Source organism: Branchiostoma floridae, chromosome 2, assembly GCF_000003815.2.
Source record: "Branchiostoma floridae strain S238N-H82 chromosome 2, Bfl_VNyyK, whole genome shotgun sequence".
Taxonomy (NCBI): Eukaryota; Metazoa; Chordata; class Leptocardii; order Amphioxiformes; family Branchiostomatidae; genus Branchiostoma; species Branchiostoma floridae.
The window spans coordinates 9,555,597-9,581,848 of record NC_049980.1 but is presented as its reverse complement, the minus strand read 5'-3'; the positions used below and the strand labels follow the sequence as shown (position 1 = coordinate 9,581,848).

Here is a 26,252-nt window from a genome sequence, read left to right as displayed (position 1 = left end):
ATTTATTTGAATGTGAAGAGAGATTCAACCAATTCAACGTTGTTACCCACATTGACGACAGCTGGCTGTGGGACGAGTGTCTCCACCGACTTCCATCTGAGAATGAGTACGTTTCCAAAAGCTGGAACAGCAAAGATGACCAAGGCATTGGGATCTTTGAAATGCCCCAGCCTATAGAACACATCACAGTTCATATGTATTGTACAGTAATACGAACACGATTGTATAATTATTTGTCGGCAGGTTTTGACACATGTGGAAAAGACAAGATTTGACCAGCTTCAGAGGACTACAAAGCAAAACACTTCAAAGACCCACGAAGGTACGACACTCGGGTGACCAATTATTGTCCTACACAATAATAAGTATGACCACCCCCCCCCCCCCAACCTAACTTTATTTCCTGGACAATATTCTGTATCGACGTGCCCTGCTAACTTACCTTAATCTCCGACAACTGTAGTCCCTAATGAATTTCGAAATTAAGAAAACTCTATTCTATTCTATGCTCTATTAAATGGGAGATGGCAGGAAATGCCCGCCCGTGACATTTTTCAATAATACCCTCTCGTTTCCCCCACATAGGAGACTGCTACCAAAGTCTGGGTTGCTGGAAGGATAATCTCACTGACCGCGCCATTCCAACACTCGAGGGGACAGATCCACGCCTGGGTGACAGCTATGGCGCACGGAGTAACCCTGTCGAGAAGTGTTACCAGGTAGCACATTCTCGTGGGTTGACCGTGTTTGCTGTACAGGATGGCGGACAGTGTTTCGGGTCTGCTAATGGCCACAACACTTTCTTCAAGTACGGACGTTCCTCCGCCTGTGGAGTGGACGGCGAAGGCGGGACCTCGACAAATGAAGTCTACCTGATTGGTATGTACACTGACTTTGTATACCGTCCTTGTTATGTAACTCTCGATGTCTGCCTATCTCATCATTTCTTTCTAAACTGTCTATAAAAGGTTCATTGGGTACGCGCAAATGCACGTTTGCAATACTGCAATTTATTATACCATGGACGTTTTAGGTACGCAACAGGATTTTAGTGTAGGCTGATTACGCGTCCCTACGTACCACTATGTCCGTGTCAAAATATCGCATCAAAATATGTGCCCTAATCAGATATTACACGCTGCTCTGATAGGGACATTTACATCATCGCAACGATACCCTGCGATGCCGCACATCATAGCAACATGGAAATCCATATCAAGTACTTAATGTAAAGTCATCAATATTAATATTAAACTACTATATAATGATAGACCTCTCGCCTGCATCAGGTGTCAATGTTGCCCTGGGAAAGCCAGCGTTCCAAACAAGCCATTTCCGTCCTCCCGGAGGGGCTGCCAGTCGTGCCGTAGACGGAAACACCGATCCCGCGTACCACCATGGTTCCTGTACACACACTAGTAACCCGGGGGAGACTAACCCGAGCTGGTGGGTGGATCTTGGGCAATCGTATGTGATTGACAGGTATGTGTACAGCTTTTACATATATTTGTACATCATAATGTATATACACACAGACAAACACACATACACACCGTGTACACATAAACCTAATTTCAAATCTCCATAGTTGACCTGCATGTCCAAAGTTTTCAAAGCTAATCGATAATGTTCAAACTTAATTGATAATTTTCTTCTCCTTCTTCTTCTAGCGAGTGTTATAGACAGGCACACACATACAGACACACACACACACACACATATAAAGAATATCTCTATTTTTCATGGAGGTAATAAAAGTGACTCATGATCTATCAGGAGTGCTACGATGAACGTTTATCCGAATATTCACAAAACTCTATTGTCATTGTCAACATCTACAGGGTACTCATCTTCAATCGCCAAGACCTTTGTCCGGAAAGAATCAACCCCTTCAACATCCACATCGGGGATTCTTATCACATCAGCACGAACCCCAGGTGTGGAGGTGATCATTACATCAACCTGAACCAGCCGTCCATTTCCGTCTCCTGTCAGGGGATGAAGGGTCGCTATGTGGGCGTCCGTCTTCCCGGACCCTACCGAATACTGACCCTGTGTGAAGTCCAAGTATTTTTGGGTAGGCCTTCGCTACGTTTACTGTACATGGTTATATTCTTTATTGTGGCGTGTTCATAGGATATTGTCAGGAAAGTTGATATCGCTCTGGACTGTGAACTACCGGTGACAGATTATTGTGGCGACGTTGCCTTTTTTTTTTGCGAATTGCCCCTAGCGGCACACTGGCATTTTGGCGACAAATGGACCCAACATGTGGACTTTGCTGTGTAGGTTTATGTTGTTTAAACTAGAATAAAACTAGAGTTCGGCGACCTCATACCTCCATGAAAATTGAGAGCTTTTGTAAATTTCATGCAATTGACTAACACATTAACATAATTTATGCGTGGTGTTGTTCATCATTGACTAACGTACAAATGTCACAAGTATGAAATTCCAATCATTAGACATAAAGCGGCTTTGCAATTTTTACATAAATTATGCAAATAAGTTCCTCATTACCATATTTGGTATCTGCTTATATTCCATCTATCATAATTAATAAGTGTTACATTTATTGATGTCCAGTTATTGCTAATAATGGTATTCAATTCAATGGTATTCAATATACAATTTCCTCATTAATTATGCAAATAAGGTCCTCATATGCATAACATGTATATCATTATGAACACCTTTGCCTAAGCTACCTGCACCCCTAAAATGATGCCAATCCGTCAATCCTTTCTGCAGTTATCCTCTTTGGAATGTCTTGACAAAAATGCCCCTGTAGTTCCGAAATTACATGTTAGGGGGCTGAAATCTGCTCCACTTTGTCATGACACTGCAAGCTATCTACAACCCAAATGTCAAGACTATATCATGTCCGGGACAAGAGATACATTGAAAAAACGGCTATGATAGAATATTCTCATTAATTATGCAAATTTACTCCTATTTTGCATAATTGGTATCTTATCTTGTACAACATTGTCCATGGTACCTACATACCAAAAATCATGAAAATCAATTGTTCCCTTCTTGAGTTATCCTCTTCAGAAGTTATTGACAAAAATGCCCCTGCTATCCCAAAACTAGACGCTAGGGGGCCCAAACTCATGTCACTTCTTCCTGAACACAAGTGCTATCTAACACTCAAAAATCTCGACCATAGCGTGTTCAGAACACCGAGATAGCAAAACGGGAAGTTGCGATGCAGTACCAAGGGAAGCCGCTAGGGGGCCCAAAATCTAATCACTTCCAGCTTTCATCGCACCCCACCAACACACTAAGTATGAATCTAATCCATTTAGCCGTTCTTGAGTTATCTTGTTGACAGACAGACAGACAGACAGACACACAAACGCTGGGTAAACTAGAAAGGCCGACATTTGCTTGAGAGCAAATACAGCATATTTCAGCCATACCCCTTCCCACGCAACATTGGACTGTTCCAAATCACCCCTGCGCAAAAATGGAACATCTTAACAGTACATTATCCCCCAAAGTGGACTAGTATTGATTCCAGGTCAAAACAGAGCTTGCTTCTATTTTTCAGAAAATGACAATAATCACACCTTCCATTCAGAAAATTTTCATCATGACTGAAAATTGTTGAATGACTTCATGTAATGTCATTAACAATTTTCAGTACGATAACTAGGTGTAAGTATAAAAAAAGTATAAGCTCTTTGTGAGGTGGGTACATTTATTATTGCAGTAAACTTTTTTATTCAAGTAGGGCATACGATTTAATAATTATCAATCATGTGTAGGTACTGTGTAGTAGGAGCGTTTGTTTTCTTCAAGCTGTAAAACTGAACTGTTTTACTTTGTATGCAATCAGCCATCGAGCCTAATCTTATTTTAGTTTAACAACTTCCTGCCAGACCCGGAAGATACGATTGAACCTTGTTCGAGGATTTGTTTTCGGAGGTCAGTCTGTTCATACCCTGGCGCTGAGAGTGTTTTATTGGGCTGAAACTCTGGCAGTTCAAAGTTACTTACACTTTGAATGTTCAAAGTACAACAGCACATGAAACACCTACATTTGCTCTGGAGAAAATACAGCAGCTTTCTTTCCAGTCCAGTGATAGAAATGTGGCCACTATAGACAGGTGGTCACTATAGAGAAAATGCTGATCTATTGACTAGGAGCAATACGTCATTTCAGTACACTGATCTCTACTCATATAAACATTGCACAGGTAAGCCAATTGTTTAGATGTACAATTAAGTTCAAATGATTCGGAAGAGAAATATTGATGAGAAAACAATCATTCTCGCCACTGTCTAACTTATAATTACGTATCAAAACTAAACGCAAACTGTCTAACTAACGCACCTTAATTCGCCGACTTGATCAAAGGGCCGCCGGCTATCAATCAAACACGGCTGTTGATTAGACGTAGAGTTTCAAACAGTCGTGTGCCAGTTGACAGTGAACTTCATGCTACGTGATGTATTACATTGCTTGGACCTTCTTTCCCACAGCGGTGCTTCTACAAAATATTTAGACTGTAACACTGAGTCCCACATGTTTTATCGAATAGAATTTGACGCAGAACAGCGTTTTTTGCCAGGCATTTTTCTTGAAACATTTCCGTGGGAATATCAGTGAGGCGGCGACGTAGGGATATCAGACCGTCAACAAAAGTCGCACGGCGGCTAACGGCGCAGCGAAGATAATAGCGCTATAAATAAGCGCTTTAACTAAGGATGGCAACCCGGACAATATTTACAAGTACCATTAAGCTAAGTAAAGTTTGTTGTTTATGAGGTTTTAGTTGTCTTTGAAGCTTTGACCCGAAATAGTTTTAAGTCAAACTGCTGAAGAAGTAAGTGACTGCTACGATCATCGTAGATATGGCCCTAAAAAAACTGATAAAAGAAGCCTTCTCAATAGTCTAAAATGCAAGAGCTTCCGGGGGGCTTCGCACACCTGGGTCCCCCCTACCGTGGCCCTGCCCCTGGACCCCGCCAGGGACATTCTGCAGCCCCCGGACCCCTGTCCGACGCTTTGAAAAAACCCTGGCGAGAAGTCTGTACAGCCTGAGTCTTCAAGTTACCGTATTGTGTGGTCGCTTTCCTCTTCGCTGATTGGCTGAACCATTGATTGAATTAACTCTTCCTGCCGGCAAGACGCAGGTGCAGATGTCGGCTCTGTGGGGTGAACGTCCGAAAGGTCACGGCATGGAGAACGAAAGAAAACCAATTTCCCCTCAAAAAAGTGCTGTAATTAAGCTTTTTGCAGTACTTTATGCCAAAAATTTTACTTGGATCATTTTCCCAACTATCTTATGCCTATCTATACCAAATGTTAGGTCATTCACTTGTAATACCAGGGTACAGGGGGGCAAAATATATTGTTCTAAGACCGTCAACAACAGTCGCACGGAGCTAACAGCGCAGCGAAAATACCATCGCTAGCATTTCAACTTCGGATGACAAGTTATAAGTACTGTTGAACTCAGTAACGTTAAAGTTTGTTTTTAGTTGCCTTTGACGGTTTGACCTGAAATACTGTTACGCTAAACTCCTGAAGAAAAGTTAAGTGACTGCTGCGATTATAATAGATATGCCCCTAAGAACTGATACAACATAAAACCTTCTGAATAGTCTAAAATGCGAGGGCTTCAGGCTGGCTTCGTTCCCCCTGGGGCCCCCAACGCTGTAAAAAAATTCTGGCGGGAACACTGCTATATACGGGATCATGAGGCCCCGCTTATGAATATTACTTCGGCCTCCTCTTCGACCTGATTGGCTAGGTCTTTGATTCAATTATCTCTCTGGCTGACGCGCACAGGTGTGAGCTCTGTGCGGGGTCACAGAAGGTCACGTCAGGAGGCCAAAAGAAAACAAATTTCCCCTCAGAAAAGTGCCAAAATTAATCATTTTAAAGTAGTTTATGTCAAAACTTTTACTTGAATCTTTTTACCAAATATCCACTGCCTATCTATACCAAATTTCAGGTCATTTAATTGTAATACCAGGGTACAGGGGGGGGGGGGGGATTATAACATGACCAAAAAACCTCAATAAAATCATTTTAGAGGCAGATGTGAAAAAAATGAGAAAAGAGCATCAAGGTATTGGCCCACTCTACCCCTGTGCCGAATTTCAAAAACTTTGTATGGACCGCATTGCAAGGTTACCCCAAAATCTGGGGTTTGGCAACCGGACTACAAGAACGGCGGATATGAATCACTTTGAAGATTTGACAGGAGAAAGAAAGAAAGAAAGAAACATTACGAATATAATATATTTCACCATACTATGTATGGCTGAAATATAAAAAGGTCCCAGTGCATGAAAAGGTATAATAGACCAGTCTAAAAACACTTCCACTAAAAATTTAATTTTGAATCTTCACCCGTTCAAAACTGAATTTGAAAAAATCCCCCTTCCGTGTGCAAAAAATGGACTCTTCCATGTAAAGTAGAGCAGTCCAAAAATACATCCGCTAAAATAAGACTTTGACATAATCACTGAAGTCCAAAAAATGGATTTTTAAAAAAGCCCCCTCTATGCAAGAATGGCTGCCACCCCCCCCCCCCCTCTTTAGGATATAGATTCGGGCTAAGTGATTGGTTACCTATCTAATTAGATTAAATAGACATATATGCCAGTAGGTGCAATCTGCAGCTGGGGGTCAACGACCTTAAGGTCATTGACCCCTCTGGCAATTGGAAAATGACAAAAAATCCCCAAATATATCATTTTGACGTAGTCTATGACAAAAATTATACATGTGTCATTTGAATAAATATCTAGTGCACCCTTTTACCAAAATTTAGGTCATTTGGTTTTAAAACCAGAGCACAAGAGCCAAAAGTTTACTTTTTGGTCATAAAATGGCCAAATAATCGTAAAATTAAGCATTTTGTTGTACTGTATGCCTCAAGTGTTATTGAATCCATGTGCGCATATGTCTAGGGCACTCCTATACTAAATTTCAGGTCATCCGGTTCTAAAACCAAGGTACAGGAGCCAAAAGTGTCCTTTTTTGGTAAAAAAAATGACCAAAAAATCGCAAAAAAAAGCATTTCCTTATACTGTACACCAAAACTGATATTGAATCTATATGGGGGACTTATCAAGGCACATCTGTGCCAAATTTCAGCTCATTCGGTTATAATACCAGGGTACAGGGGGCCCAAATATACAGTTTTGGTCTTAAGATGACCCAAAAACCTTAGTAAAATCATTTAAGAGACAGATATGGAAAAAATGAAAAAATCGTCCGAGGGTATTGGCCCACTCTACCCTTGTGCCAAATTTCAAGTCGTTCGGTTGAGGAACAACGGAGATACCGTGTTCTGAAGATTTGACAGGAGAAAGAAAGAAAGAAAGAAAGAAAGAAAGAAACATTACGAATACAATATATTTCACCATACCTATGGTATGGCTGAAATATAAATATAACCTCCATGACATTTCATGGAGGTAACAATGAAAACATGAATTGGGAAGAAAGTAAAGGAGCACACCTGGCATGATATTCCCATAGAGCGTAGTTTACAGAACGGATCTTGGCATCAATAAATCATCAGAACAACTGCCAAATGTCTTCTAAATTTCTACCCGCAAAGATGTCATCCCCATATTTTATGTATTTGTAGGGTTTAATCCCAATAGTAAACCTACTATATCACAGTTACCAATACAAAGCACTCATGGATGATATAAACACTGACACTAATTGTTCTCAGGTCACTCATTAAAAAATGTGAAAAATTTATAAAAAAATATCACCAAAATCAAATTCAAATGTCCAAAACAATATTTTCTATAGATAACAGGCATATATTGTGCAGTTGTTAACCTTAGAGGGGTGAAATGCACTCCCGAAGATGGCATACTTATGCCTGCAATACAGCCTATATAGTAGAATGCCCAGCTGGCACCACCTGCAGTCTCCTTCTGGTGCCTTGACCCCGGATGACCATGGCCGCCACAACTGGAATTAACTCTATTCGGAGCCAATGTTGCAGTCTATGATTATGCCACATTATTTCATCAGAACATTTAGACAAGAATTTTTCACCCTCTTACTAGTGAATTGAAAGACACTACTACTAGTAGTGTGATAGAGGTGTGCTATCTCATTTCTCACTAATAGACGTTAGTAAGTATCTTATACCTCTTACTAGTGAATTAATGTAATAGATGAGTGCTATCTCATTTTTCAATGATAGACACAATCTTTCAACAAGCTTACTAGGGAATTAATGTAATATTGTTTCTATTAGTGACAGCATCCCTCATTCACATTAAGTCATTAGTAAGAGGTAAACGATTGTGTCTATTAGTGAAAAAATGTGATATAAATATCACCCTTAACTCATTAGTAAGAATTAGAATATTGTTTCTATTGGTGAAAATATGTGATGGCACCGCTATATCACATTAATTCACTAATAAGAGTTAGAAAATAACGTCTATTAGTTTTAAAAATGAGACCGCACGCCTCTATGACGTTAATTCACTAGTAAAAGGTAAAAATTGTTTCTATTAGTAAAAAAAAATGTGATTGCACCCCTCTATCACATTAATTCACTAGTAAGAGGTCAAATGTAACGTCTATTAATGAAAAATATGATAGCATCCCTCTATCACACTAATTCACTTGTACATGTAATAGGATTATTTTGAATTCTTTGCCGTTGCATCGGCAAAGCCTGACTCACTGACTGGTGATTTGATTACACTGTTCCTTTGTATCACTTCTATTGTATGTGGAATCAGAGTATCCAATCATCGTCCTCCATCGCTACTGGACGAGATAGATATACGATATCGGAAATAGAACTTATCTATTCACATTTCAAAGTCCACGATTGTGCTTCACCCCATCAGGTCGCTGTGCGCCAAAGATACTCGACAATTCTGCACCGAACCTCTACAAAATCTCATCAGGTAAGAGTATAAATGATACCTGTTTCCTTCAATAACGTGTAGATTTTCTTTTCGATAAAAATTCTAATTTTCAATTTAGATAGTGGCAAATGATAGAAAAATTCATTTTTTGTTACATGTAGGTATGCTGACTGACAGAGAGAGGGGGGTATGCTATGATATGACATGTTTCCAAGATGCATGCGTGATACTATTCTCTTATTTATTTCATCTATCAGAACTGGTATGTCGGATGGGAGATGGAGCATCCTACCGAGGAACAGTCTCTAAGACTGAAACAGGTAAGACCTGTCAGCGCTGGGACAGTCAGACACCACATGGACACGAGTACACTACTGCAAAATACCCGTCATCCGGGCTGGAGGAGAACTACTGCCGGAGGACTAGCGACTGGACCGAAGTTTGGTGCTTCACCACGGATCCCATGGCCAGCGCGAGATGGGAGTTTTGTGACGTACCAGTATGTGGTAAGGTCTTCGATGTTAGTGCTTTCCTTTCCCTTCATCCTCCTTAGCTATAACATCTACTCTATAATCTAATGACATCTTATCAATCAATAAAGTTTGATGACTAGTCAACTATACCTGAACAAAACAATATAATACTGCTTTCCATAGATAACAAAAGCAGCTCTGATGATGTTTATCAACAGTCCCTGGCGATTGGAATAACAATTTTCCATGAACGATGACACTATAGCTAGCTCCGGCGTACCTGTTAATTTCAGTTGTCGGACACAAGCGGCATGGATGCAAAGGTGGTTACATACGACTCGGGCGACACTGCATCCGGCTGGTTCCCATCCCAAAGTCCTTTGTGGACGCACAGCTGGCCTGTAAGGCGGATGGGGCGACCTTGGCCATGCCTAAAACCAAAGAGTTGGACCTGGCTCTAAGACGCCTGGTCAAAACATCCGGAGGAAACTACGATCACTGGATTGGCATGACGGAGGATGGCGACGTCGACTGGACATGGGTGGACAGGACACGTCTGGGACACTACCGGGTATGTGTTCTGTTCACAAGAACAATAGTTGGTACATCTTTTAGATTCCATTCTTAGCTTTGACATTGAGATTATTACTCGTGCCACTTCCAAGTCTTGTTTGATATTTCGCACAGTCAACACTTCCTTTTTTTCAGTTCCTGGTTAGGGTGTGTTCACACGTCCTTACGATATCCGTATGGAATTTTGTCAATACGCAGCCGTACGTCCAACATTTGGCATTTTTCAGAATAGATTCAAGTGTACGTCTAGCACATCTAGCGTATGAATTACTACTTCAGCATATCCACTCCGTATGAAGTGCATATGCAGTGCGCATATCATGTCGCGTTAGTTCCGAGGACCGGTATTGCGGGTTTTCCACGAATACTAAAACACACCCCACCAACAATCATATACTTATTAACAATAAAACCGTCTCCATGGCAATACCTTTTATTGCCACACTTATTTCTTATTTGCACACTCCAAAAGCACAATACATACATACGTACAGAGGAAAATGGACAAACAAAGGATCCCGATAGTTTATACATTGCCTTTTGTAAGCTAAATCTTGTGATCTGGACGAAAAATTCCTTATCAATATATATATATATATATATACACTGATGACTTAATGATGTATTTGTTTACTCCAATAGGGATGGCACCCCAGTGAGCCAAGAGACTCTAGATGGGATTCACTTTGTGTCCACTACTGGTCGTCAGGACATACCATTGATCCTATGTGGGACGACACTAAGTGCAGCGAGAAAAAGTGGTACATCTGCCAGTCTCGTCCTCACATATAACAGGATGATGTCATAAATGGCTGGCTTCTGTTAATTTCCTTTTGGTCAATGCATTTTATAATTATCAGTCAATTTGTACATGTGCAGTTATTAGATTTTGAAAGTGATAGTCATAGTAAGGACTAAGGAGGGTAAAAACTTGTAATTTTACCATGCTCTTCTACCTGTCCATATTGTAAGGATTGTTCAGCTATTTTTTCCCTGGACTGACATTATGTAAAAAGAAGATAGATTGAATGAAAATTGGTTTTAAAAGATATATGACCTGAAATTTGATATGAAGTTGCATAGGGCATATGCCTACATAACCTTATCCACACTTATAGCATAACGTTACACCAAATTACCAAAATCGGGATTTTTGTCATTTTGGACCAAATATGTATGTGGGGTTTCTGCGTCATGATATGAAAGCCAAATGACCTGGAACTTGGTATACAGGTAACTTTGACACTGGAGATGGAAAACTAAGCAACCTGGAAGAGGCCAATTTGCATAGGCGTACTCTGTGTGTGTGTCTGGCTGCCTGTGTGTGTGTGTTTGTCTAGGTCTGTTGCTATACGTACTGTTGCAGGGTTTGAAGACCTCATTCTGAGATACCACAAAGGACTGCTAGATGGCATCACTGAATAATACACCTGGCTGAAAACCAGTCTCTCAAGTTTCTTGCCAAAAGGTCACTTGTTCCTTCAAGGTCATCAAGATGGCATTTGACACTTCAGTGTTTACACCGTATGTGTTAACCGTGGGCAGCTTATTAGACTTACATGAGTACATAGCCCAATGGATAAAACTGCCTGGATGAAACGATTCTCTATAGTTTTATATACTAGTACTCTCCTTATTCCGGGGGAGGGGAGCATTGTTAAAGCCATGAGGAACATTTTGCTTCTCTAACTTCGGCTTATATTAGGTCCCATTTATAAACCAGCAAGTTTCCAGCTGATTAAGCTTTACAAACAATAGTGCACGTCCTTCTATGGAAACCATAAAACAAACCTATCTCCTCATCCTAAGAGAGCATAGCAGTGAGCTTGGCTTGTGTGTGTGTGTGTGTGTGTGTGTGTGTGTGTGTGTATCTGCGAGTGTGTATCTGTGTGCGTGCGTGTGTGTGTGTGTGTGTGTGTGTGTGTGTGTGTGTGTGTGTGTGTGTGTGTGTGTCTGTCTGCCTACCTGGCTGTCTGTGTGTGTATATGTGTCTATGTCTGTTGCCATACGTACACGGCTCTGCTGTATGGGACTCGAATGCTCGCTAAGCAGCATGGGTAAGGGTTCGAGATCTCAGATTGCCGTGATTGATACAAATCAATCTGACACTCAAATCTTAATGTTGGCAGTCTCACAAGGCATAATGTGTCGAAATGACATATTGACTAAGATAATTTCTGGCGGCTTTCCAGCTGATAGTGTCGAAGAGGCACATGATCTATATGTATGGTGGGTTTTGCCACCCTCCCCATGAGTATAATCAATATTTCAACCGTCTTTCTTTTAGAAAGTGTGTGGGATTACACTTCGTCACCATGTGGAGTACAAATGAAAAGTTTCAACACAAGTGATATACGTATTAGCTCATGTCCTGTGCTCTTTTAATTGTTCTTCTAACTTGGCTCTTCACCAGCAATTTTATCAAGGGCACAAAAATGACAAACACATGTGTGTGGTACCAAAACTGCAGATCTATTCAATACTATTCTACTTCTTTAAAATACCTATTCAATAACAACCGATATACCAAGCGATCCGCTCTACTGTTAAGTACATGATGGTAGCTCTACTAGATGTAGATTAGGTTCTAGATTATATTGCCTTTAAGTTAGAAATACAATATCATCAACGTTGCTTTTGACTACTAAGATAAGTGATTCTAATTGTACAGTAAAGCCGAGTCTACACCACACTATAACAGTCATATTTTAACATCCAATACGTCTTGTCAACTAACAATGCTCCTCATAATTACCTCAAAATTATAACTTCAAAATCTAATCAAAATGCCACTGAAAGATAAAAGTAGTATATTGACTAAAGAAAGATAATACATCAGAAACCTACATTATATTTTATATTTATAGTCTTAGAACAGTATTCTATTAGATGTGCATCTTTAAGTCAGAAGACGACAAAGTTAATGTGCATCTTTAAGTCAGAATATGACAAAGTTAATGTGCATCTTTAAGTCAGAATATGACAAAGTTAATGTAAATATATAATCACACGAGGACTGGCTAGCATCCTGCATACATGTTAAGAAAACTCATGATCAATACCCCACTATTCCACAATGGTTCACAACCAGTCTCAATGCCCTTTGGTCATTTCCAATCGTGTCTTCTCCATTTTATCTTCTTCATTTATTCTGAATCTGACGGTTGTAAATTGCAAATATGGCGGCTATCATGTCAAACTCAAATGCCTGATGAGCCTTTCAAAATCATTCTCCACAGAACCCTGAGGTTTTGTCTCTAACAGGTTTAACATGTTGGCCGCCATGTCTGTCACACTGTGGAGGCAGTAATGGACCTTTTTTGTAAATTTATTATCACCAGCATTTTTTTTTCAGCCGACAACAGTTTTCTAACTTCTAAACGACGTCCGTCTGCACTGTTCTCTATAGTGTTTGTGTTAACATGGTTGATCATGGTTGGTTTATAGCGTCCAGTTTTATAACGTTTACAGGCAAAGAGTAACAGATGGTCCTCTACTTATTTGGTCTTTTCAAAAATCTGAAATTTACTCATTGTGTGACATTACTTTGCTATTTTGTCCTGTGAAAGTTTCGCAAATTTAGTCTTAATCCGAAAAAGATCTGTTATGTTTCAATGATTGATTCCCCCATAAAATGTCCCTATAGGCTTCTAACTGTTGTCGTTTTTTTATATCTAATTACTTATATGCGTCTGTGAATATCACAACGCTCAAGAGATAAAGAATGAAAAGACTTCTGTTGATTGAAAAGATAGAGACAAGATTAGATAGTAAGGAAAAGAGTGAAAGAAACCATAAGTGTGTGCGTTTCTCTGTGTGTGTGTGTGGGGGGGGGGGGTGTGTATGTGTGTGTGTGGGTGGGTGTGTGGGTGTGTGTGTGTGTGTGCATGTTTCCACATGCATTAATGTCATATGAGAGAGAGAGAAGAGCAAGAGATACAGTGAGCGAATAAGAGGGAGATGGTCGATAGGTTGAATATGTATGAATATAGGAGAGAGAGGGAGAGAGAAAGAGAGAGAGAGAGAAAAAGAGAGGTAGTGACCGAATGAGAGGGAGAGAGGGGAGAGAGATTTTGTGGGCTGCCACACTGATATCTCGAGTCACACACAAGACACGACTACTCAGGTTTAGCGGTCGCGTTCCCAGCCTTGTCCTTTCCCCAGATCTCAAGCGAATAGTTGTCAAAACCTGAAATAAAAGACCACATCAAATTAGAGGAAGGAACAGAACTGTAGGGCGAAGTACCAAATGCCCATAATATATGTTACGCCATTGCTGTAAGTACAGTATACTTATGTACACTAGTTAGTGTTTGATCGTATTCAATGGATACGATCTATTACTGAGTTACCACATGCAGACATAGGCAACAAAATCAAAGAGCATTATTACTAACGTTTCGGTTCGCCTGGTCATGAATGAAAAGGATTCTTTAGATAGTATCTACCGACAGATTCTGTATAGTTCTTGGATGTCTTACTCACCGACACGATCCTCAGCCTGCTCCTTGACGTCACGACCACGTCTCTTCCTCACCAGGAAGACAGCAACGACCAGCAGGAGGACGCCAGCTATCCCCGCAGCTGTCCCGACAGCGATGCCGACGGTGGGGATGGTGGAGGCTGTGGGACAGCACATACAGTCAGACACATAATGTTCATAATGTCTACTACAGTCATGTGCAGATATTGTACTCTAGGAATCTACCGTACAGTAATTGTTTACAGTAGTGTACAATATCTGTATATGCTGAATCAAACATGTGAATGTCAGCGAAATTATGAACACATTTGCTTATCATTGGAAATGATAACACGCAACAGCTCTCCACATAAAAACATCCTCATAGTTTTGAGTATGGTGAACGCAAGAAAATATTATGGTTTCAAGCTACGGAAGCTTTCTGGCTTTAAGATGAGTTATTATTTTCTCTATCGTAAAAAGACACGTGGTTCGAAACTAGTGGCACAGGTCACCCGGTTTGTTGACGTCAATGAGAGACATTATTTGACACCATGCTAATGTACGGTTTCTACCTTCTCCTTGTCCTTGTCCACTCTCAACAGCAAAGGGTCCTTGGCTGACGGTAGTGATGTGGTCCCTTTCGCTGGCACGTCGCACTCGGGCCTCGCTCATGTCAGACACAGCGCGCCTGCGCCGCCTTGAGGAGACACATCCCTGACTGCACCGCGAGTCCGGGTCGTCTTTGAAGCAGACTACCATGGTGCAATGGATGTACACCTGGGGTGGGGGTAATAACAACATGTACATGAATCTGACGCACCAACACGACATTTATGGTACCCCAAATACCGCGTAGTACCCAAATACCATACAGTAGTCAAGAAATTCAAGTGAAAAAGACCATTCCAGAAGCCTAAGAGGTAGAGACACAAATAGACGCTGAAGCATGCACAAAGATGAAAAGTCGTCTTCTGTGACGGCAAAACGCAGGACATGTTTATTGGTAATCCATTAGATGCAAACTGTTTTCCTGGCTTAGCAGATATAAACCTTACGGCACTGCCACAATGTTTAGTACCAACTTTACATCATGAACATTTGGTCTATCCACCACCAGACCAAAGTTTACATGTTTGTCTATTTTACCAGACTGGGATCGTCAATGTTGGGGAAGGTGAAAGATTGGATGGAGTAGTATAAGGCCATGTCGTTAGACAGTGTTGTGTCTAGCTGAAGCGTGGTGTCGATGTCACACCTACAGGAGAGAAGTGATTTTCACAAATGATCATGGACTTGCCTATTATAGAACGGCATACTTTTTATTCTAGTGTGTCTTTTTGGGTCCTTTAACATGGGAGTTAAACCCTTGGCTGTTACCACCTTTTAACTCATTGTTACCTGTCTGATGTAAGAAAACCACGTGAATAGTGACGTACCCGTCTTGAATGATGCTGACGCTTGGAGAGTCACCAGGGTCGGTACTGGGCGTGGCGAGGCAGTGGAGAGCGAACAGCTCCAGGTTGTTCAGAGGTGAGTTCACGCTCAATCCGAAGTGTAGATTGTCAGATGAAGTCACCTAGACACGTAGACATAAAGAGTAGACTCTTGTCTTGGGAGAGGGACAGATACATTGGTAACAAAATTTACATGCACGACGAGAAACACGATTCATTACTTTCTAGCTAGTTTGTAAACAAGATGCCTACCCTGAACACAACGGCAGTTTCGAAAACCTTATTTGCAACCGATAAAGACAACAAAACGGAATGCACTTTGATAGACTCAGCAAGAACGAAAGAAGTATGTCACCTGCACAGGGTAGTCAGGTGAATTGTATGTCGCAGTGAAGTCTGCAGACGTGAACATGTGCATCTCGAAGGTGAAACTGTTTTCCGCGTCCACGACTTGCACACTGCAAAGAAGACAACAAAGTTGGCAATGATACAACGATACAGACTGATGATCGTGTGTGAGAGATTATTCTTTCTATGCTTACTACACATTCAGAGTAAACCAAACAAAAGCCCAGAAACTGGATTCTAATCAATGACTTTCATCTCGTAGAGAGCTTTACACTGATTTGATCATGAATTTCTTCACGGAGCTGAACGTAAATAAATTATCTACTTCTTTTCTTCATACTTCAATGTAATAGATGAACCCTAGTTGAGACACAGTTGTGCATGTATGACAACGCTTACCGAGGAGGCGGAATGTTGTCGAGGATATCCCTTCCCTGTGAGACCACGTACTGACGGAGGAACTTACCGAGGAGACGGTATGTTGTAGAGGATATCCCTTCCCTGTGAGACCACGTACTGACGGAGGAACTTACCGAGGAGACGGAATGTTGTAGAGACCACGTACTGACGGTGGAACTTACCGAGGAGACGGAATGTTGTAGAGGATATCCCTTCCCTGTGAGACCACGTACTGACGGAGGAACTTACCGAGGAGACGGAATGTTGTAGAGACCACGTACTGACGGTGGAACTTACCGAGGAGACGGGATGTTGTAGAGGATATCCCTTCCCTGTGAGACCACGTACTGACGGAGGAACTCACACTGGAACCTCTTGCTGAAGGGCGTTCCTCTCACAGCTCCGTTGTCAGACGTTACCTGACTAGCGATGGCCTCGTTAGTGAAGATGAACTTGTCATCTTCTGACGACTATGGAAACAAGGAGAAAGCAAAGAAACTTTGAAACGCAATTTCATCGTTATCTGCGGGGTAACCTCTGTACATTGACCAGGGTATTTAGGGATGAGAAATCAACGGATGGTGGTTTCAAACTGCAATATTAAAAAAAACAAACATGCAGTTTGAAAACACAGCCCGTCGATATTCGTATCTCCAAATACTAACAATACATACAAATGCTTTGAAAAACAACGGATATAAGTTACCCCGGGGATAAAAGTGAAGTAGCGTCAGATAAACAGAAAGCATCTGCCATGAAGCGTTGTTGAAACGGTCACATGGATCACTTTGGCACTTTTATAGCAATCTCGCTCGCCTCACCTAATGTTTTGTCTGTTTCAGACGTCTACTTACATCCTGAATCGTCCCGCAGTCTTGCAGGCCGGCCCGGAGAGTCACCTCCGTCTGGGTAACTGTCGCACGGCAGCTGTCATCCAACAGGTGCATGTTGTCCACATCTACCGCCGGTAGCGCTGCTCTAGGGAAGGTCACGGTCATGTAGTCCTCATGGCACTCCACGTTCACGATAACTTCAGCTGAAACAAAATCCATGCACCCGAATGAGCATATAAAGTTCATTGGATACACATGTGCACAGTCAATCTATTTCTTGCTTCAGTCAATGGCGTTGAAAGACCAAAACATCTCTCAATCCATGCCATTGTACCGACTAACCTGTTGTCTCCGTCCCACTGATCTCTCCAATTTCCTCGTCGTTACCTCCAAACGCAGTCAGGGTGAAGGTGTACTCTGTGTCTGCCCACAGTCCGGGTACGGTAGCCGTGGTGTCACCCGGCCCTGGTGGGGGAGACAGATCCCGGTACGAAGCCCCGGCATGACGGTAACGGAGTCGGTATCGTGTGACATTAAGGCCAGCAGGCACTGTCCAGGACAGGGTCATGTAGTCCATCCCGATATCGGTGAAGATGAAGTCAGACAGACCTGTAAGGACAACAAAGAGGATGCCTTTCTAGCCACTCAGTATGAACATATTAGCGACCATGTGAAAGAAACGTAGGGAACATAACAGTTTCAAACCTCATTTGCAATTGGTGGCTCTCGGTGTGTAGCATGTTTTTGCTATGTGTACATTAGGCAAACAAAAGTAAGTAACTTGTCACATGTGATAAAGGACAAAGTAAAGGGATATTCTATACCCGTGCATGTGACTCCATTGCCGGTATAACCTTCGTCACAGTTGCAGTCAAATCCGCCATCAGTGTTAGTACAGGTTGCTTGTTCGTGACAGTTGTCCGTGTTAGCTGCACATTCGTCGACATCTATGGATACAAACAACACAAATTGCCAGCGTTACGATGTAATTGAGCATATGAGATTCTGTGTTGTGATACATAACTCACTTGAAGTAATGCGTTCTAACAGTGTAATGTTTGATTTAAAATGCAATGGACAGCCAAATGTTCTTACCAGTACAGGTGACCCCGTTGCCGGTATAACCTCCGTCACAGTTACATTCAAATCCGCCATCAGTGTTAGTACAGGTGGCTTGTTCGTGACAGTTGTCCGTGTCAGCTGCACATTCGTCGACATCTGTGGATACAATCCGTAACTACAAATTACGAGCGCTGAATAAACATATGAGACTTTCTGTTGTAAGATGGAATTTAAAGGAAACCATGTCTGCACTTAAGAAGTATAACGTCTTACTGATGATAAACCAACTTATATATTCTTACCAGTACAGGTGACCCCGTTGCCGGTATAACCTCCGTCACAGTTACAGTCAAATCCGCCATCAGTGTTAGTACAGGTGGCTTGTTCGTGACAGTTGTCCGTGTCAGCTGCACATTCGTCGTCATCTACAGCGACAGATCGAAATACATACAATGATATGACAATTATCAATTATAATGTATATTGTATACTTACAGGATTCCAGCAGGGCAAATAAATATTCGTCACCCTGAATAAATGGATCTGAAGAGAATTCCAATGCAAATGTCCCCCAATGCAATGCACTCCTGTATATCTAAACGGTGCTGAACTAGATACCTGGCGGATAACTGTTGATAGAGGTTACACTTTTATAGTAAAAGTAACACGATTTCTCACGGGTATACATTGCAAGAGGACGTTTGAAGAGGGCAGTGCAAAGGAGAGTGTTGAAATTATAGGTAATTCAAATAACATTACTTTGTAACAGCCACAACTGATAGAAAGTAACTTACCAGTTTCACAGTTGGGTCCTCCCCACCCATCCACACACTCACAGGTGTAGGAATCTCCAGTATTGTTGCACACTCCACCGTTCTGGCAAGGGTCGGGGTCGCAGGGGTCTGGGGCTACACAGTGCAGAAACAATATGGGGAAACTTCAGCTGGCTTGTGTCAGCAATATCTATTTGTACTGATATATTCCTTGTTATTGAAGGTTTTGAGGTGTTTTTTGTCAGGCTTTGATGATTCGGTATCTCTACAGGCATTGGTCGCTTGATGCGGGCAGAGACTGTTGGAGAGAACTGAAACTAATAGGGATGAATGGTCATGAATAGGTTACAATAGCCTAGGCTTTTATCACAGCTCAATTAATTGTTTTGTCACGGACATGTTATTAGCTAATATGTCGAATATAATCGGAGTATATAATTTTCTTAAATGTCAAGACATCCAGGAATCAAAGGGGCATACCCGTTGTCAACTGGCAGAAGAACCTCAAAGAAGAAGAGCACGAGACGGCAAACCAGTTTGCCACTACTTTGTTGTTGTACCGTGCGCAATCCTCGCCCCCTGGTTCTCCTGGATTCCAGCGGTTGTAGTCAGCAGTTGTGTCATGCTGAGTTCCATCCTCCCATGTCCACTCGCCCTCCGTAGCCATATCGTTCAGACCGATCCAGTACGTTCCCCATCCAACTGGGTTCCTCAGTGTCACCAAGAAATCGTCTATGTCGCTGTCATTCGGCATGGCCAAAAGCCCACCGTCGTCTGCACACACCTGTCTGGCCTCGCTGTAGGTCTTGCCTTCGTCGTACGCCTTGAAGCACGTATCACCATGCGGGACGTAACCGGAAGGACAACCTGTAGACATTTTCAAGTGATACTCCATAACATAGAAATGTGGGGTTGGTATCTGTCAATCTGCGTATACATCTTCGTTTCTAACAACAGAAAAATAGCTTTAAAAGTATGTTGGAGAATTTTCGAGCAAAATTGTCGTATTGTATCAGAAATGTACACATTTGTATGAAGAAACGACATTATCGTGAATAGATACACACGTTGCCAGGAGCCAACGTTTATACGTGGGAAGGGAACGGCAGAGAGCGAATAACGGCATGAGCTAACTGAAAGAACGTAAAGGGATCGAGGTAACAACTAATTGTAAAGAACGATGAACGAAGGAAAGGAACTGACTTACGTCCTTCGCAGTTTCGCCCGTTAAAACCATCTGCACACTCACAGCTGTAAGTGTAATTGTCGTGGGAGCACACTCCGCCATTTTGGCATGGGCTGGGGGCACAGAGGTCCATGCCTATAAACAGAATTCAATCAACTGAGCTGGACAGTCAATGAATCGATTCGTTGGAGAATTTTGTTGCGTTGTAATACATGTATTAAGTTTAAGTGTAATTTAATGTAATCGAAACATTCAAGATTGTTACATGGCATACCTAGACTCAGCTGGCAGAGGAACTTTTCACCACGAGAGCAGGGCATGTCGGTCCAATCAGCATGCTCCCCATAATGGTAGTGTACGCAGTCCTCGCTGTCGCCTCCGTTGGGGTAGCCACCCGCCCAGCGACCATAGCTCGTTGCAGTGTCATGTGGAGTCCCATCTTCAAACTTCCACACACCCTCCGTCTCCAGGTCATTCAAACCGATCCAGTAATGGGAGCTTCCATCAAGCAAAGCCAACAAGGCGTAGTCTACGTTACTGTCCTTCGGCATGGCCAAAAGCCCACCGTCGTTTGCACACACCTGTCTGGCACCGAAATAGCTGTTGCCTTGGTCATATGCTTTGAAGCACGCACCCTCGTGTCGAGTGTAATCAGGGGGGCAATCTGTTGAAATGAGAATATATTTTTAGTTTTAAGAAAATGAAAATTTGAACGGTGTCCAAAATGATGAGTCATGGCTTCCCCCATACGTCTGTAGGTAGTTTGATGTGTTGATATGTTGATTTGTTGATATGTTTATAAGATTGTGCGTTATTCTGTACACATGTTGTGGAGATGAGATCGCTTTTCCCCCTAGTCGACATGGGAGGCCACTGCACACAGGTGAGTCCTGTATAAGAATTTGATATGTAAAAGTACTGATCATGGAGAGACATTGCCAATCGCGCTGCCTGCACTGCTCGGTTCCACTGATTGCACACGAATTTGGATCCAGAAAGGCAGAGCTGTACTTCAGGTTGGGTGAGCAAGCACCTTATAATAACCGTCATGGCGTTGTTGTTGTTGGATGATGAACCAAATTGTGTGATGAAATGCCTGTCAAGAAATACAATGTTTACCAGTAGTAATGCCATTGATATGGTTGCCCTAGCTAGCTAGCGTACATGATCGAATAGCTGCATTTCGGGATACAGGTTGAAATATAAGAAAAATAGATAGCCCACCATTGTCACAGCTCCGTCCATACCATCCGTCTACACACTCACAGCTGTAGGAACCCGTTCCACTACTGGTGCACACTCCACCGTTCTGGCAAGGGTTGGAGTCGCAGGGTACGCCTACAAACACAACAATATATTAAAGAAACTTGATCTAAAAGACTTGAAGAGACAGTAGCCAATTCGATGTCATTAATAACTTTTATGAATGTTGTATACTATGTGACATGCCGAGTGGCAGCTCGCAGCTGAACTTAGATCCTTATAACAAAAGTAAAAGACAATCGATTCAGTCCCAAATCAGCTTTATTTATAGCAGAATATAAAATGATTTGAACAGTGAACACAAAGGTGAGATAAATTCTGTTTCTGATAAAGAAAACCTTTAGTTAGTTATCTTATCAAGGTCCCACTAAAATCCCTTTCCACTAGACGCACTATCGCTGCTAACTGAAATTGGCCATAGCGCGCAGCAAGCTTGGCAGTGCATTCTAATGCGAGAGGTATGTCTCCATTTCGATGTAAAAAAAGAACTGTATAAGAATTTTGCATATCGTGTGACATACCTTCCATCTGGCAGACGAACGTCAATGACATACCACACCAATCGCTTCTCCATCCAGATTGAGAACTATCGACATTTGCGCAGGCTTGCGTTTGCGTAGGTTCTCCAGGATTCCAGCTGTTGTAGTCAGCAGTTGTGTCATGTGGAGTTCCGTCTTCCCACATCCACACACCCGGGGTATTCTGATCGCTCAGACCGACCCAGTGACGTCCATTCGTATTCATCAAGAAGTTGTCTACGTCACTGTCCTTCGGCATGGCCAAACCCCCGCCGTCGCCTGCACACACCTGTCTGGCCTGGTTGTAGTTTTTCCTATCCACGTACTCCCTAAAGCACCAAGTCCGGTATGGAGTGTAATCTGGAGGACAATCTGTTGAAAGTTGGATACTTCATTGAAAATGTCATTTCTTTTCATCTTATATGTAAATTTTGTGTTGCATGTGCAATGAACTTCAATGGAAGTAATGCATTCCCTAGCTCTAACATTATGATAGATAAAATCCCGGTTCGATGTCAAGAGAAACTTTAAAGAATGGTTTTCACTTAACGTCGCAGTTGTCAGATAATTTACAACCAAATTATTTTCTTACGAGCACAGCTGATCACTCCGTCTCCGTGATAAGGGTCGTTACATGTACAGGTGAACCCTCCCTCTGTGTTAGCACAGGTTGCTAGTTCGTGGCAGTTATCCGTACCATCTGCACATTCGTTGATATCTGCAGAAACAAACCATGATAACATACTAGCCACCTACGTCTTACGTCGATGAAGGTTAGACATCCAGGTAAAAAGATACCGTCTGACCGTTCCCAAAATCCTATCCAGTTGCTCAATTGAGTAACTGCTTTTTGGCACATCTACGTCTTACTCTTCTTCCCTACAACCCGTCCTAGTCATCACTGGGGAAAGGAGAAAGGTAGGGAGGAAAAATAGTTCTAAGTAAGCCTGTGTCGCTTTGCTAGCTAGAGTTTGTAGTTTGTGTGCCATCCTGTAAATACATTGCAGCTCTTGCTCCCAGTCGACAGCGGAGACTGCATGCAGGTCAGTTCTGTATAAGCATCAGTGTAACATTACTAGTCTACCGGTTCATGTATCCATGGAGACCCATTGCCATTCGCGCTGACGGCCGCCCTTGGCATTGCTTGGGTTCCACTGGCTGTGTGAAGATCCTACATGGTGGAAGTGTATGTCAGTTTGGGCCGAGCCAGCACCTCACAGTAATTGGTTTTGCTGCTTTTGGAAAATGGGCACAACTATGAGTGATATAAATGCCAGGTAAATACCAGTTTTAGTAGTATTAATGCCATTGATATGAGCGTCCTACCGTGCATGATCAACTACCTATATTCCGAGATACATATTGAAACAATAAATAACTTACCAGTTTCACAAATGGCGCCTCTAAATCCTTCCACGCACTCACAGACGTAGGAATCTCCATCATTGATACACACACCACTATTCTGGCAAGGGTATGGGTCGCAGTGGTTTGGAACTGCAAACACAGAATAGAGTGAAAGCAACGTAACCAAAAAGACTTCAACGATCGAGACAGCAATGAATTCGATCTCAATAGAAACCTTTTAAAATATTACGTGTTACGTGACATACCTGGTAGTAGTTGGCAGATGAACGATTCCGAACGAGAGCACGACAAGTCGGTCCACACAGCAGCTTCACCGTAGTGGTAGTGTGCGCAGTCATCACCCGTGTTCACGTTGTTAGGTTCACCTGGATGCCAGCGGTTGTAGTTAGCAGTTGTGTCGTGTGGAGTTCCGTCCTCCCACATCCACACACCTTCGGTATTCTGATCGTTCAGGCCGATCCAGTAATGCGCATTTGTCTTCCGCATAGTATTCACCAAGAAGTCGTCTACGTCTCTGTACTTTGGCAGAGCCAGAAGCCCGCCGTCGTCTGCACACCACTGTCTGGCCTCGTCGTAGGGTTTCTTTTCCCAGAACACCTTAAAGCACGAACCAGCGTATGGAGTGTAATCTGGGGGACAATCTGTTGAAATTGTGATAAGCCTTGAATTAGACAATGTTACGCCTTTACGGCTTACAGAACTCTTTTGGTTTGGTTTTGTTATACAGATCTCCATTAGTGACTGATATGTCACTATTCTTCCTGGAGTCCGGGTGATCTGTGAAGAATCATCAATTCTAGACGGAAGGATTTTGCACCATCGCACACCGCACTATCGCACGTGTGGGGGTTCTTTAACGTGCCTGGGGTATGGCTCTCCCCAGACACGGGACCTCCATTTTACGTCCTATCCGAGGGACGGCCCTAGCCGAAGCTAGGTACTCCACCTGAGTAAAGTGAGGAAAGTCGTGTAAAGTGCCTTTCTTCAGATAACATGAGGATTATGTAATTGAAATCATAGTAGGTTGTTTCCAATAGAACGCTTTTAAAATGTGGAAGAGAGCAAAAGAGGGCAGAATTCTTATCATGAAATGACCATTACGTCATGTAGTCTGTGTTACACAATTTGTCGTCGTAAGGACCTTGTTCCTGCATAGTCATAGCTTTAGTTCAGGCTATACGTCACGAAGAACCCCAGTAATTGAAAGAAGAAAGGAATGAAAAGAGAACTACTCACGAATTTCACAGTTGTGTCCTGACCACCCTTCCGGGCAATCACACCTGTAGGACATAACACCAATCTCGGTGCACGTTCCACCGTTCTGGCAAGGGTTGGGGTCGCAGTGATCTGTGGCAACATATAGAGCAGGGAAAATACAACTAGAGTTACGTGTATCGATGATATCTAACACCACTTATGATGTAAAGTTTATGCCACACAATCTAAGAAAAGTAATAGTGAAAGAAAGAAAAGGGACCAATAGTTGAAGAAAACTAGTTCCCGAATGTCGTTTGCCGTACCTGGATTCACCACATCGCGGTCCACTTGGCAGATGAACGCTTCTGTTCTTCCACAGGACTGGTCGCTCCATACAGCAGCTTCCCCATAGTGGTAGAAGACACAATCTTCGTCATGGCCCCTATGGTCGGGTTCAACAGGATGCCAGCGGTTGTAGTCACCAGTTGTGTTGTGTGGAGTTCCGTCTTCCCACATCCACATACGCTCGCTGTTCTGGTCGTTCAGGCCGATCCAGTGATGTGCATTTGGATTCCTCAGTGTATTCACCAAGAAGTTGTCTACGTCGCTGTCTTTCGGCATGGCCAGAAGCCCTCCGTCGTCTGCACATACCTGTCTGGCATCGTCGTAGGTTTTTCTTTCACTGAAGGCCTTAAAGCACGAATTCCCGTGTCGAGTGTAACCGGCGGGGCATTCTGTTAAATTGGGATACTTCTTAGAAAATGATATTTGTTGTTAACTAGCGAGCCTAAGCAATTTTGTGTAACTTGTAAAATGGGACTGAATGTCAGAAATGCTTTCACTGCAACAATATAATATTTTGCTGGTGTACAACCAACTTCTATGTTCTTACCAGTACAGGTGACTCCATCCCCGAAATAACCGTCGAGAGCGTTACATGTACAGGTGAACCAGTCAATAGTGTTAGTGCAGGTGGCTTGTTCGTGACAGTTGTCCGTGCCATTTGCACATTCGTCGACATCTGCAGGAACATTAAACCGAAATTACATACTAGCAATTTTCGTCTCGAAGTAATCCCAGGTCACTTTGATTGCTTATAATGTGTAGCCATGGCTTCCCCGGTACATCTCTAGGCAAGTTTGAGGTGTTGATCTGTTGGTACAGTATATGTTAATAGGCCAGTCTATTATCCTGAGATTTACGAAGTTCGCTATATCTGGTATTTCACTGAGCCGCGTATGCTGGCGACGACAGATTGCGGCATCTTTGCTAATTTTTCGCCAATTTCTCTTTGCGGTCACACGGACCTGTGACATACGAGTGAAATACGTAACCTTTGCAAACAGAAGGGCCGAGCCTTGAATGTCACATTCTCAGTCTCGGCCCCAAATTAGATACAAGATTGCTGGAAATCGCAGAGTTGCCACTGAATCAAAAGCTAGCCAACGTACAATAATTAAGAT

The 26,252-nt window shown here is 42.4% G+C and overlaps 2 protein-coding genes and 1 long non-coding RNA gene across 3 annotated transcripts in view; 1 reads left to right on the top strand and 2 right to left on the bottom strand.

The window, feature by feature from the left end:
• The window catches only part of LOC118403261, a 12,831-nt gene extending 2,116 nt beyond the window's left edge, over positions 1-10,715 (top strand). Inside the window, exons 2-9 of the mRNA XM_035801875.1 lie at positions 244-322; positions 586-879; positions 1,290-1,482; positions 1,842-2,077; positions 8,857-8,916; positions 9,135-9,383; positions 9,644-9,921; positions 10,566-10,715. Coding sequence (XP_035657768.1) covers positions 244-322; positions 586-879; positions 1,290-1,482; positions 1,842-2,077; positions 8,857-8,916; positions 9,135-9,383; positions 9,644-9,921; positions 10,566-10,715 — 1,539 coding nt within the window. The remainder of the gene's footprint in view (positions 1-243; positions 323-585; positions 880-1,289; positions 1,483-1,841; positions 2,078-8,856; positions 8,917-9,134; positions 9,384-9,643; positions 9,922-10,565) is intronic.
• Positions 10,716-13,325: 2,610 nt separating this feature from the next.
• LOC118409788 overlaps positions 13,326-26,252 on the bottom strand; it is a 65,017-nt gene continuing 52,090 nt past the window's right edge. The window contains exons 12-21 of the mRNA XM_035811101.1: positions 18,247-18,369; positions 17,765-18,031; positions 17,444-17,625; positions 16,887-17,059; positions 16,198-16,300; positions 15,825-15,964; positions 15,535-15,643; positions 14,961-15,165; positions 14,409-14,546; positions 13,326-14,112 (exon numbers count right to left, since the gene is read on the bottom strand). Coding sequence (XP_035666994.1) covers positions 14,042-14,112; positions 14,409-14,546; positions 14,961-15,165; positions 15,535-15,643; positions 15,825-15,964; positions 16,198-16,300; positions 16,887-17,059; positions 17,444-17,625; positions 17,765-18,031; positions 18,247-18,369 — 1,511 coding nt within the window. The 3' untranslated portion in view covers positions 13,326-14,041. The remainder of the gene's footprint in view (positions 14,113-14,408; positions 14,547-14,960; positions 15,166-15,534; positions 15,644-15,824; positions 15,965-16,197; positions 16,301-16,886; positions 17,060-17,443; positions 17,626-17,764; positions 18,032-18,246; positions 18,370-26,252) is intronic.
• On the bottom strand, positions 22,571-25,154 carry LOC118409791. Its single transcript, XR_004830483.1, has 3 exons — positions 25,113-25,154; positions 24,829-24,939; positions 22,571-22,596 (listed from the first exon to the last, which is right to left on the bottom strand). It is a non-coding gene; the product is annotated as an uncharacterized LOC118409791 (long non-coding RNA).